Raw genomic sequence first — 14,627 nt, 5'->3', positions numbered from 1 at the left:
ACATGCAAATGAAAACTGTCATGGTTTGAGATGTAATGTGGAAGTAGCCATGGATAGTCCTACATAAAGGGTAGGATTTTCTGGTTGCCGGTGTTAAAGGTCAACGGCTCTCCAAATTTTCCTGTCCCACCCACAATGATGCCTGCTGGCGTTGGGGCTGGAAAATCCCAGCCAAAGCTCTAGTTTACTGTAAACAGAGTTTGGCTCTGCCTCAGCGCATATAGCATTTGCGACTAGGCTGCAACATCTATGGGGGGGTGCGAATAGGAGGGAAGGCATTTTAACATGTGCCCTGTTAAACCTGTAATTAGACGACTGTCAGCTGCAGTAGGGTGGAGCAAGAGGGGCCATCAGGAGGGGAGGCCGCCAATTGTGACATGGGTGAGAGTGAGGCTATGATTGGCAAGAGGAAGGCCAAAGGCTTTCTTGAAATCCTTTCCCACTGATTGTGGTTGAGGGGGAGGGTATATTGTCGCCAAAATGTTTGCCTTCAGGCTTAATTTATCACTTTATCTATTTCAGTACTCCATTTCCTGATGGGTTAAATCCCACAACAATGGCATCTCATTACTGCTTGTTTCAAAACTTAGAAAAATTATCAAAACCAGAAGTTGCTGGATTTATGAGTTGCAACACTTGGTAACTTAAGCGCTGAAAGTCTTCTTGCCATTCAGAGGATTAATCATATTTCACTGGGAAACTGTTAATCTCGCTGTAATTAGTTGCTGTATGCAGAAATACACCTTTGGCACAAAAGATTAATGTTACTTTATCAACAAACAGATGTTCCTCTTGGTTAAATTAAAAACATAGGATTCAATTTTATTGTTGGTGCTCAACATAATGCACAAACATAACTGCATAGTTGAATTGCTTACCCTGTTCCACCCACCCGAAACTGGATTCCCACGCTGCACTGTTATGGCTAGAGCAGAGGGGAAAGATTATCATTAGCCTTGCTCAGCTTGCAGCAGTGGTGATATTTTAATACATTTTGAGCACGGGGGCCTCAGCCCAATACAGTCAACAATGCTATTTCAGAAGCAGACGGGGAATAAAAGTTGCAGACTGCTTTGGGGTTGCATTTCTTTTTCAAATAACTTTTGCAATTCTTGGTTTTGGGCAAGGAATGTTTGCTCACACCATCTTGTCCTATCATTCTTCCCTGAATTCCAGCTGATGATAGCTTGACTGTGTTCTAAAGATCACAGTGAAACCTGTGTAAATGGACACTCCCCAAAGACGGACACATTTATGGATCCAAACAACTTACCTGTTAAAATATATGAGAGACACCATGAACGTTTGTAATTACGAACTACAGACAGTTTTCACAGCCTGTTGCGAAGCTGCTATATCTAGAATGTTCACTGAGTCAGAATCAATGACTTCCCCTTTCAGCTTGCATCCTTTCTGCTGCCAAATTCTCTTGGGCCTTTCACGTTCATGAGGTCAGTATGCTGCCCTGCACTGACTGGTGCAATGAGATTTTCTGCAATGGGAATCTCTTTCCCCAACTTCTAAACTGACAGAGAAACGGCTCTAATTCTGGGGTTGAATGCTTCCAGGCCTCTATCCTAAGGTTGGAGCTGCTGTGAATGCTGAATTTATATTAAAAAAAAACACCCATTTGACAGAAGGCACTTACTTCACAAAATCCATTGCCACCGTGTGCCAATCTACATGCACTGACCTCACCAGCCTCCCAAATTAAGGAAAGTACATGAAAAAAATGGAGGAGGCCATTCATGTCTGCAGCAACTCCTATCCTCCTGACCCTATGATCATCTTTCCCTTGGCTTCTGATGGTGGACCTGTTTCCTTGAGGAACTTTGGCTTTGGGGAGTGAAGGTGGATGGCCATCCCATGTCTTTCTGCCTCTCTCCTGGTCTACAAAGCGATGAGCCAGTCTGTGAATTCCAGCCAACAATCAGTGTTCCTGCAAACTCATCGCTCAACCAGATAACTGCAGTTTTACTCCTGCATTTAATGTGACCTGTTGTGTTTTCCCTCCAAGATGTTCTCAATCTATTCTAAGAATTGTCTTTGGAAGCTTTGCTGTACAGCACAATCTGTCATCACATTGCCTCATTTTTCTTCTGTCTTGTGACTGCTGTAATTCTGGTAAGTGGAGTTGAGCAGGGCAGTTCATTACTGAAGTTCCACATTGCTCCACGTGGGAACAGTTGGTAAAGAATCAAAAAATTAGCTTGCAAAACTGTTAAGTGAACAAGCGTTGAGTGCTGGTGTGTGGAAGGAGGATTCTTAGCATTTGTCGTAGTTGATTAGATGCTGCTTGTAGTTTCAGCTGGGTCTACAAATTGTTAGGAAAATGCTTGTCCGTACATACAGTAACCATTTCAAAAATGAGAGCACCTGCAAAAAGGACAAGTGTTGCCAATCTCCTAAAATGTCTAATTTATTCAGAGATTTTATTTTGTGTAAACATGTAGCAGCATCAGAATTGCCTGCAGTATTGATAATTACCCCAACTCCAACCGCAAGAAAAAATGCGAGACCATTTGCATTTGAGCACATTTTTGGTGGAAATGTAACATGTAATATTGAACAAATGTGCACAGAACTGTTTCTCTGTCCTTTTTTAATACAATTTTTCTAGGCTGTACAACAAGCACCCACATAATTAAACCATTTATCCTGTATGTGTACTGACAATTGTTGCTATCTGTAGATTTATCAGCCCTCACTCTTGCATGAAATCTCTTATTTCCGTTTCACTGTTGCTGAATTTGAGTGAGTGGTTCCACCATCCACTTATCTTAAATTCAGACAGATTAAGTGATGTAGGGGGTTGGACATTTCAATCACAGATTATAGAGCATGTTTAACGCCAAGGGGGGTAGAGACTGCAGGGGAGTTGTTTGTTACCTATGATAACCTCATGTTCACACTTTGAAAGGATTATTTAGTTGACTTGTGTTATGAGGATTTAGAGATGTAGTATCTAATTTGAGTTTTTTATTATCTGCAGTTTGATCTGAAACACAAAATAGATTCAAATTTCTTCACGTGTTTTGAATGTTTTGATTGAAAGTTATACCACCCTCTCAGTTGCTTAAATTCTTTGCAAAAGCAGATGTAGTAATGTACTTTTTTAATTTTGAGAGGCTACGGTCAAAAGTACTTTAGAGGATTTATGTCCATTTTGATAATTCTGTTTCAAAGTTGTCTAGAATGCAGATTGATGCTCTCTTTCTTCATTCTAATAGAAAATAGGAACTGAAAAATATCAGAGCTTGCAAAGGGCTTACACAGAATGCTAGCACAATTATTCAGTAACACTGACATGTAGCCCTTTCTAGACATTTTGTTTTGCAATAATTTCTTTGATGTGCTTTACTGAAGAGATTACAGTCTCTGGCAAAATGCTATTCAATAATAAGTATCCATATGCCAGATTCGTGCATTAGGAAAGAGCTTATAGTACACTTTATTGTATTTGTGGGACATACAAAATGCTTATTAACAAAGGTTGGTGTTAAAGTACAGTCACTTATTAGATAGACAATCATGGCAGCTAATGTGCAAACAGCCAAAAGAATGAATGAATGCTTTTTGCTTGATGTAGGAATGTTGGCAGGGACATTGGAAGAACTCATTGCTTTTTTATTCAGTAGTGCTATTTAATCATCCAATATCCATCTGAGCTAATAGGTGAAGCTTTGTCTCATCTGAAAGATGGCACATCTAATAATACATCTTTAGTATTGAACTGTTAGACTAGATGTTGTGCTCATGTCCATGAAGGACTTGAACTGCAATCGCTGAGAGCCAGATGCAAAACTGCTACAAACTGGACCAAGCTGAGCTAAGTGACTGACATTTGTCCATATAAGTTTGTCATGGGAATCATGGTGATTGGATCCTATGAGTACCTTGTCAAGAGTACCAAACTATTTATCAGGCTGACTTTATGATTTCTGTTTCAATCTTTTCCCATTTAGGATTGTCCACAGCTGGTGCCCTCAGATGAGATTCTTATCCCAGTTGGAGAGGTGAAACCAATCACACTAAAAGCACGGAACCTGCCACAGCCACAGTCTGGGCAACGGGGATACGAGTGTGTACTTAATGTACAAGGAGTAACCCAACGAGTGCCAGCTCTCCGATTCAACAGCTCTAGTGTTCAGTGCCAGAACAGTTCGGTAAGTAGATAGTTTGTCTCTGTCTTCTTGATGCATTCACTTTGTAATCATGTAAAAGTTAGGTATAGGTCAGGTTTTAGTCTAGACACTGTTACGCCATACCATGTTAAAAATTGATCATTCTGAAGGGATGGTTATGTTCCATTACAATCTGCAGGAGATGAACTGATTTGGAATCCTTTAAAATTTGAAATGACTTTGTAAATTAGATTTATAATAAGATACCACAAAGTTTGAATAAATGAGAGCTTCCAGTTGTCTGTCATGTAGAAAGCAATAAAGAATCTGCTGTGTTGATTAAATGCTAATCGTGTAGATTGAAAAGTGTAATCAAGTACAGGAACCATTTATTAAACATAATCTATTAGAGAAGCAAAAACTGCTGTACTAGATTTTAGTAAAAACTGGTAAGATAAAGATAGCTATGTCATCATTTTATTGGGTAGATGATACTATCTGTAACTCCTTCCACCGCATGAATGAGATGTTGCTTTGACTTAGATTACAGGATAAGGATATTGTTCATTAATTTTTCAGAAAACTTTTAAACTTTTTTTTCCCTAAATTATTTGATTTCAATTTATGACTGGTGACACAGGAGGCTGCTGTCTGGCCAGTTAGTTTTACAGTTATAATTGAATGCTATGAAAGAATAATTATTTTGTTCACAGCTTAATGTTTAAATCAAGATTTCCATGCTCTCCATAAACTAAAACCAACCAAGTGGCAAATAGTTGCATCTTGAGTTTGTTGAACTTTTATTCAGCACCTGCATCCACCCTTCCTTTTAACAACTTTCATCACACAGTCTCCTACTCTGTTGCATTATTTTGCAGGATCTCAAAACAGTGCAACACTTTGCCTACCCAAGTCTTTTGTTTATTTTGCACAAGCTGTTTTTTTCATTTCTTACTGTTAACTAATTGCTACTTCTTGACTGAGTACATCTCTATTTTGTGTGAAAATCAAAGAGATTGTTGAGGAATGTTTTGTATTGGATTCAGGTATATCTATACAATAGGATTTGGTTCGGTCAAATGTAATTCATTGCCTGGATCAGATTGGGTTAATTCAGAGCTGTTAGAGAGTCCTGTGATTGACAGTGGCTGGTGATCAATCAAAACTGAAATGCATGATTGACAGTCTATTCAACCACACTTTAACATGTCAGTCACTGTTAAGACTGTTTTACATATCAGAGAGACAGTTAAGCTTTTCATTTTCTATGTGAGATTAGACACAGTCTATTTTTTTATCATAGGTTTTGTTTTTGCCAGACATTTTCTTTTCAGCAATGAGATTAGTAGATATGATTGCTATTTCCGGTGCTCTTCTGATCACAGATGCTGTACTTTTGACTGATTAGCCAACAATAGCTTTCATTTATATACAACCTTTATGGAAAATTTATCAAGATAATCTATAGGGGGAGAAAAAACAAGTTTTATAAAAAATTTGCAAACCTTGGTAGGAGAATTGAATGAGGTGGCTGAGACTTGGGGGAAGGTAGAAAATCAAAGAGGAGTGCTCCAAAGTAGTGTTGAAACAATGGTGGGATGAAGGGAGGGGAGGGTGCAGAGAAAAGTGGAATCAGAGGACATACTGAGGGGGGGTTTCCAAAGACAAAGTTGGAAGCAGAGATGGGATGAGGAAAGACAATAGAGGAATTTGAAGATGAATACAAGATTTTAATTTCAGTGCACTAAAGAGACAGAGGAAATATATGACAGGCAGGAGGGAAGAGGGCTGAGTATGGGGTAGTGCATCGGAGGCTGACTTGTGAGCAACTTGGAGTTCAACAAGGTGGGTCATAAGCCAGCAATTAGCTCCTTTAGAGAATTTGAATCTAGAAATGTAGATAAGAATTTCAGCAGCAATGAGGCTGAGATGGGAGCAAAGGCAGGCAATGTTCCAGAGGTGAAAGTGAATAACCCGGATGATGACTAGAATATAAGGTAGTGGATCAGAATGCTAAAAGTTTACCTGGTTTGGTCCAGCCTGAGTGAATGGTAGTGAAAGGAGATATAACGCGTGGCAAGGAGAAGAGCTTAAGGAATGAGCAGAAATCCGCTACTTTGTTCTTCCTAATTTTCTAGCCATCAATGTGTCCACATTTCCTCCACAGATATCTGCCAGATGGTCTGACCAGATTGAGGGATGTGATGCAGCAGTGGCTATCATCATATATTTATTGTAAACTTTTTAAAAAAACATTTATCATAAAAGCATTTTGTACACTCAGAAACACATAGTAAGGCACCTCGAAATTAGCCTGAAAAATGTCCAGTGTCCGAAGAAAGCTAGTGTTCAGAATAGAAATTTGTGTGTATTTTTTTTAAAGATAACTGATTGTAAGTGGCAGTGTGTGCGAGCTTCATAGTCTGTTAAGTAGTCTTTGACCTGCATGTACTACAAGTAGCTGGTGGCCTGGACTGACAAAGCAGTATCCTTTGAAAAGTCCAGGGCTGCAAGGTCTAAAGCTTTACACTTGTACAAAGCAGGCTTTCAAAGAACAGAAGGCTACTTCATCAGGTATTACAATGGCAGAGAGGTGTGTAATTATATTGGGGCACTGACATGGCTGCTTCTGAAATAGAATCCTTATCTTGGATTTAACTAGATGTGCCCTATCTGTCTGTGTCGTTCAAAGGGTGGCAGGGGCACTGAAGGCAATAATAAGAGAAACCAAAGTCTGTTATCAGCAGCTGTCAGCTTTCAGGACTTTGCAGCTGAACTGAATTCAGTATGAGTCACACATACTCAATACAAACTGAGTAAGGCCTGGTTTAGGATCATTCTTCTGAGGCTACCACCTTGATTTAAATATGAACCATAAGTTAGTGCACAAATAAGACATACATTATTAAATTATTGGATGAATCTTTCATAAACAAATAAGAAGTGAATAATAGCGCCCTTGTGCATTTTTATTTTTTGTTGGATGTGGCATTCTTTTAAAGATGAAGTCAGCAAGTTTCCCCAATAATTCTCTGAGAGTGTCTGACAGAAGGATCCCAGGCTTGATCTTTGGCTTGTGCTAGGTCAGTAAGTCTCAGGTGCAGAGTCAGTAAAGGTACAGCTATTGTATTTATGCTCATGAGTTATGGAGGGGAAGGAACTGGTCACAGTTCCTATTCAGGGTCAGTATTTAGTGCCACGGGCACAATTTATGATGTTATAGTATATATAATATACATAAAGCCACATTGATAGCTTCATGAAAGTAACCATGTTGAAAATGATAAAGATACTGTAAAGAGGTTCCTGCCAGATTTCTGCAGAATGCTTGAAATAGACAATATAATTCAAGGCAATAGTAACTTCTGGTTCGGACAAAAAAACTCCTTCCAAATGAATTGAGTAAACATCTGAAAAAAACATGATTTCAAAAGGGAGCTGGATTGACAATTGAAGGAAATAAACTTGCAGGGCTATAGGAATTGAGCAGGGGAGTGGGACCAGCTGAATTGCTCACAGCGAGCTCCCATAGACCCATAGATGGGCCAAATGTAGCAGAAATGGATTGACACAATAAAGTGATGACAGCAAGTACCAATGTGAAAAGAAACCGAGTTTTGAAGAACAGGTAGTCCCTGAGAATACTCAACTTATTGCTATTATTGACGATCAAATTCTTGAATTATCAAACCTGTATTGTATATTGTGAATAATTAAAGAAATGACCCCAAATAGAATGCTCATACCACCATGCTGTTTTTGTCAGCTGCAAAGAACTACAAACTGGACTGCAGACTTATCACCAGGACTGTCAATAAAGCTGATGTCTGATTGATTAAGTGGGGATTATTCACCAAATCACAGAATTGTGACGAGGTAGAAGGAGGCCATTCAGCTCATCATGTCTGCATTAGCTCACTGAGCATTTTAACTTAGTGCAAATCTCCTGCCTTTTCCCCGTAACCCTGCTCGTTGTTTCTATTTAGATAATCATCCAATGCCCTCTCAAATGCCTCAGTTCAACCTGCCTCCACCACACTTCCAAGCAGTGTATTCCAAACCCTAACTACTCATTGTGTGAAAAAGTTTTTTCTCACCTTACATTTGCTTCTTTTGTAAAACACTTTAAAATTGTACCCTCTGGTTCTCAATCCGTATACAAGCAGGGACTTTTTCTCCCTATCTACTCCGTCCAGACCCCTCATGATTTTGAAAACTTTTATCAAGTCTCCTCTTAGCCTTCTCCTCTCCAAGGAAAACAGTCCCAACTTCTCCAATTTGTCCTCATATCTCAAGTGCTCATCCCTGGAACCATTCTCATAAATCTCTTCTGCACTCTCTCCAATGCGTTCACTTCCTATATTGTGGCACCCGCAACTTTACACAATACTCCAGCTGAGGTCTTAACAGTGTCCTATATAAGTTCATCATCATCTCCTTGCTCTTGTACTCTATGCCCCTATTAATGAAACTTAGAATACTGTACACTTTAGAAACAGCTCTTTTTACCTGTCCTGCCACCTTTATGACTTATGTACATATACACCCAGATCTCTCTGCTCCTGCACACCCTTTAGGGGGAGGTGGTGGCATAGTGGTATTGTCACTAGATTGGTAATCCAGAGACCCTGGGGAACCGGGTTCGAATCACAGCAGATGGTACAATTTGAATTCAATAAAAATCTGGAATTAAATGTCTAGTGATGACCATGAAACCATTGTCAATTGCTGTGAAAACCCATCTGGTTCACTGATGTCCTTTAGGGAAGGAAATCTGCTGTTCTTACCTGGTCTGGCATACATGTGACTCCAGACTCACACCAATGTGGTTGACTCTTAAATGCCCTCAAGGACAATGAGATGGGCAAAAAATGCTGGACTAGCCCACATCCCAAGAATGAATAAATAAATAAATAAACCCTTTGGAATAGTATCCTTTATTTTATAATGTGTCTCCATGTTCTTCTACCAAAGTGTATCATCTCACACTTCTCTGCATTGAACTTCATCTGCCACCTATCAGTCACTCCACCAATGTGTCAATGTCCTTTTGAAGTTCTACACTGTTGTCCTCACAGTTTACACTTCTCCCAATTTTTGTGTCGTCTACAAACTTTGAAATTGTCCCCTGCACACCAAGATGTAGAGCATATATATATCAGGAAGAGCAAGGGTCCCAATACCGACCCCTGGGGAACTCCACTACAAACCTCCTTCCAGCCTGAAAAATACCCAATAACCATTACTCTGTTTCCTATCCCTCAGCCAATTTTGTATTCACATTGCTACTGTCCCTTTTATTCCATGACCTATAACTTTCCTCACAAGCCTGTTGTGTGGCATTGTACTGAGTGCCTTTTGGAAGTCCATGTACACCACATCAACAGCCTTGCCCTTGTCAACCATCTCTGTTACCTCTTCAAAAAACTCCAGCAAATTAGTTAAACACGATTTTCCTGTAATAAATCCATGCCGACTCTTCCAAATCAATCCCAATGTTTCCATGTGACTGCTAATTCCATCCCAAATAATTGTTTCTAGAAGTTTCCCCACCACTGAAGTTAATTGCCGGGCAGATCTTTACAATCTTTTTTGAACAAGGTTGTAATGTTTGCAATTCTCCAGTCCTCTGACACCTCTCCCGAATCAAGGGAACATTGAAAAATTATTGCTGGTGCCTCTGCAATTTCCACACGCACTTCTTTCAGTATCCTTGGATGCATCTCATCCGGTCCCGGTGCCTTATCAACTTTAAGTACCAACAACTTATCCATTATCTCCTCCTTATCAATTTTAAACCCTTCTAGTGACTGAGTTTCTTCCTCTGTCAACATGGCCTGGATAGCATCTATCTCGTAGTTAAAGACAGATGTAAAATATTAATTTAACACCTCAGCAATGCCTCTTGCCTCTGTGTAATTTCTCTTTTATGTCCCTATTCGGTCTTCCTACTCCTTTCACCACCCTTTTACTATTGATGTGCTTATAGAATGCTTTAGGATTTCCTTTTATGTTAGCTGCCAGTCTTTTTTTAATAATCCCTCTTTGCTTCTCATATTTGCTTTTTCACATCCCTTCTGAACCTTCTGTATTCAAATTAGTTCTCGATTGTATTTGCTACCTGACACCTGTCGTAAGTGCACTTTTTCTCCTCTAACTTAATTTCTATCTCCTTTGTCAACCAGTGAGCTCTGGATTTGTTTGTCCTACCCTTCCCTTTTGAGGGAATATACCTTGACTGTGCCCAAACCTTCTCTACCTTGAAGTTAGCCCATTGTTCAGCTACTGTTTTTCTCACCAACATTTGGTTCCTGTCTATCCATTCCAACTCCGTTCTTGTCCCATTGAAGTCCGTCCCGTGCCAGTTGATTATTCTTACTCTGGATTGACCAATATCCTTTTCCACCATAATCCTAAACCTTATGATACGATGATCACAGTCCCCTAAATATTCTCCTACTATCACTTGATCTACTTGGCCCACCTTATTCCCAAGAACCAGGTCTAGCAGCAGTGCCTCCTTTCTTGTTGGATTGGACACATACTGCTGTAGAAAATTCTCCTGAACACAATCTAGGAACGCTTGACACTCTCTGCCCCTTACACTACCACTATCCCAGTCTATATATGGGTAATTAAAGTCCCCCATTATAACTACTCCATGTTGTTTACATCTCTCTTAATTTCCTTGCAGATTTTTCCTTTATATCCTTCCCACTAGCTGGTGGTCTGTACTTTATACCGAGCAATGTAATTGCACCCTTCTTATTCCTTAGCTCTAGCCAAATCGACAATCTCCTTGAATCCTCTGACACACCCTCTTTCTCCAGTACTGTAATACTCTCCTTAACCAAAAATGCCACTCCTTTTTTTGCCTTTAACATCTTTTCTGAAAACTTTGTAACCAAGAATATTATGCACCCAGACCTGCCCTTCCTTAACTCCATTATCGCTACAACATCATAATCTCACTTGGCAACCTGTGCCTGTAACTCCTCAATTTTATTAACTATACTCTGTGCATTCACATACATGCAGTGTAACCCTGATTTAGACTTCATTACTTGCTCCCTTGCTCCCACTCCATCTATTAACTTACTATTCTCTATTTTAGTGCTATCTGCCTCTCCCAGCATTCTGTGCACCCTGGTATTACTTTCTAATATTCTCTCCTGGTTCCCACACCCCTGCTGAGTTAGTTTAAACTCTCTCCAACAGCACTAGCAAAATGACCCGCAATGAACTCAGACCCGGCTCTGTTTAGATGCAACCCGTCTTGCTTGTACAGGTGCTATCTCCATCAGAGCCCGTCCCACAAATCAAAAGCCCTCCCTCCTGCACCATCTTTCCAGCCACACATTCATCTGTCTTATCTTCCAATTTCTGTACTGACTTGCATGTGGCACTGGGAGTAACCTGGAGATTACAACTTTAGAGGCCCTGCTTGCCAATTTTCTACCTGATTCCCTAAATTCTGAATGCACATCCCCCTTCCTACCAATGCTGTTAGTACCAATGTGGACCACGATCCCTGGCTGTTTGCCCCCTCCCGCAAGAATGCCCTGCAGCCATTCTGTGACATCCTTAACCCTCGCATCAAGGAGGAAACAAACCATCCTAGAGTCATGTTGACAGCCGCAGAAATTCCTGTTCGCTCCCCTAACTAAAGAATCCCCTATCAGTACCGCCCTTCCGCTCGTCTTCCTCCCCTCCTGTACAGTTGGGCCACCTGTGGTGCCACGGGCTTGGCTCTTGCTGCTCCTTTCCAAGGACCCATCGCCCTCACCGTTATCCAGAATGGAAAGCCGGGCAGTGAGTGGGATCTCTGGGAACTCCTGCATTACCAGTTTGTTTCTCTTAGACTGCCTAGAGGTCACCCATTCCCTATCTACAAGTTTGCCCCTAACTTGCAGGATGACCACCTCTCTGAACGTGCTAACCATATAGTTCTCTGCCTCACGGATGCACCTCAGTGTCTCCAGTCACTGCTCAAGCTCTGAAATACGGAGCTCAAGCTTGTGCAGCCGGCGACACTTCCTGCACATGGGCTTGTCTGGGTCACGGGAAGTGTCCACAACTTCCCACATGCCACAGAGTGGGCATTCTGCTTGGCTGAGGTGTCCTATCGTGCCTTAACCTTAAACTTTTAAATCACCTAAACTTTTAAATCCTAGGAATAGAATAAACCTTAAACACTTACTAAATACGCACCAGATACTCACCAAATAGCTAGCTTCTTTCCTGTGATGTCACAATTTGTTTTTTCACTCTCCTTTTGAACTCAATGTGGAACGGTTCTGAGCAGCTGACAGGTCCGCCTCTCTGACTGCTCTTGCTGCAAGTGAGTGATGTAGGCCACGTTCCCCAGGCTTATTTATTCTCTCCCTGCTCCGTGTATCTCCCGCAGGTCTGCCTCTCCGAATACTCTTCCCGAAGGTCTATTGCTAATACATCATCTGTTGCTTATTGGCTTGGTAGGGTTCAACCGCTTTGCCATCAGCTAAATTCTAGCCAAGAATTGGTCCCAATTCACCGCCAGAGGGCAAGTTAGTTTAAATCCAAGTCACTGTTAAAGCAGAGACTGGCTCTGCTTGAGAGCATTTGATGGATTATATTTAATACTTTAAATGTAAGGACTTGAGTATAAGTTCAGTTACTATGAAAAGATTCCCTTTCTAACATTGTCATTGAAATGAAAAAAAGTAGTCATTTCTTTGCAGAGGAAATACTTTGGGCAGCATAAAGTGATATATTAGAAACAAGAATGGCATCGCACTGTAATGTCAGTGCTCTCCGACATCTTTCACAACAGCTACCTTAGTTTAAAATGACATCTAGGATGTTTGAAATAATATATTTGATTTTGATTGGCTGTGAATCAAGTATCTAACTTATAGGTCTGTGTGTTTTTCTCAACTCCTATTTCAGTACCACTATGACACAATGGATATCAGTGACCTGCCCATTGAGTTTTCAGTCGTGTGGAATGGTAACTTCATCATTGACAACCCAGCAGACATCAAAGGTAAATGTACAACCAGTATTAGCACAGGCTTGTTCAAACTGTGCAGTTAAATTTCTGGGATCCAAGATCCACTTTAACCTACAATTCATAATGCTGTGAGCCATGGTGCCATCTATGCTAATTGACTCACGCTTGGAGGGTGAGTATAAAGATCTAAGAGGTGAGTTTTCACTAAACAACTGGAAGCAGTGGTGTTGGGGCTGGCATGTTGTGGTGGTTTTGGGGTGGGAGGGTGCCATGGAAAAACCTAGCAATTGAGCTTCCCCCACTGGCTGTGGACTTTTAATCACAAATTGTGCATGCGAGTGACATCATGCACAGGTTTCCCAGTAGGAAGGAGGGGGTTAGGGTGGGGATTTGGACATTTACCATTTTTTAACACCCACCTAAATCCATCCATTTTAAAATTTGCCTCATAGTGAAAAAAGGCAGTTTTTAAAAAAAAAATACCTTGAGTTGCTGACTATGTTGTGGACTGGTGCACATTTATTCTGCTGCAGCATTTTCAGTATAAAGTGCTCTCTCTAACTTGCAATTCGAAGGCTTTTGTTTCCCTTGCCTCCAACAAAGTATTCATGCTATGGAGTACATGGGTCCCAAGTATCTTAGATTTCATGAAAGTAGCTCTTATCTAACTTGGACGGTCAGTTCTAATTATATTCCTCTAGCTTTCTTTAACTTCAATTTCCTCCCCATGCACCGTGATGCATTGTGTAACTGATGAGGCAGATTGATGACTTGTCCTAAAGCTTCTGACATTGCAACTCAACACTGGGCACTGGGAGACATGTAGGAATGCTACAGTTTGTCTTGCTGCCAAACTTAGCTCTTAGATTTTTGTTTCTCTTTTTTGGTAAAATTCTTCTGTGTGTTTGGGCAGTGCCTCTTGCTGCTATTAAGGGATAACTAACTCTGATGCCATCATTATGCTGCATTTATGGCCTCAGTTGATGCTGATGTTTGTGTTGTTGTGGCATCTAGTGTGAAGTATAATACTTATCCACAAACTCTATAGGAATTCTGTAGAAAAGTCAACCTCTAACTATGAGTGTTCTTACTTTGCTCTGGCCAAGTTATGACTACAATTTCTTTTGCTTCCTTAAAGAGCCTTCTATACCTTTATTCCATTTTCCAATTATTAAAAATAATTGACTTGATTCAGGACAATATAACCTGATGCAATATTTGAGTACACAATGGGGCCATGAGTTCCAAGCTCCCCAGTGTCATGTTGAGGGGGTAACCTCAAAGATGCACCAGGAAATCCCCTTTGGAAGTTCACAGTAAGGTTTGCACAGCAATTTCCCAGAAGTGAAAACTTCCGCTGGGCAATTGCCCTGCACTTGGAACCATCCAAAACTGCGATTTAAATTGCAACTTCAGATGGATCTGACTGGGTTATATCAATAGTTACCCAGAAAAAGTTAGAAGAATTAAAACCTACTCTAACTGTAGGAGACTATCGCATAGACCCACAG

General features: G+C 40.6%; 1 protein-coding gene across 3 annotated transcripts in view; it reads left to right on the top strand.

The window, feature by feature from the left end:
- The window catches only part of LOC121282617 (plexin-A2-like), a 470,357-nt gene that overhangs the window by 306,323 nt on the left and 149,407 nt on the right, over positions 1-14,627 (top strand). For all 3 annotated transcript variants that reach the window (XM_041196398.1, XM_041196397.1, XM_041196399.1), the window contains 2 exons: positions 3,966-4,166; positions 13,053-13,149. In XM_041196398.1, coding sequence (XP_041052332.1) covers positions 3,966-4,166; positions 13,053-13,149 — 298 coding nt within the window. The remainder of the gene's footprint in view (positions 1-3,965; positions 4,167-13,052; positions 13,150-14,627) is intronic.

The sequence above is a fragment of the Carcharodon carcharias genome, chromosome 9 (genome assembly GCF_017639515.1).
Source record: "Carcharodon carcharias isolate sCarCar2 chromosome 9, sCarCar2.pri, whole genome shotgun sequence".
Taxonomy (NCBI): domain Eukaryota; kingdom Metazoa; phylum Chordata; class Chondrichthyes; order Lamniformes; family Lamnidae; genus Carcharodon; species Carcharodon carcharias.
The sequence above is the reverse complement of the archived record's forward strand: the minus strand, read 5'-3'. Positions and strand labels throughout refer to the sequence as shown.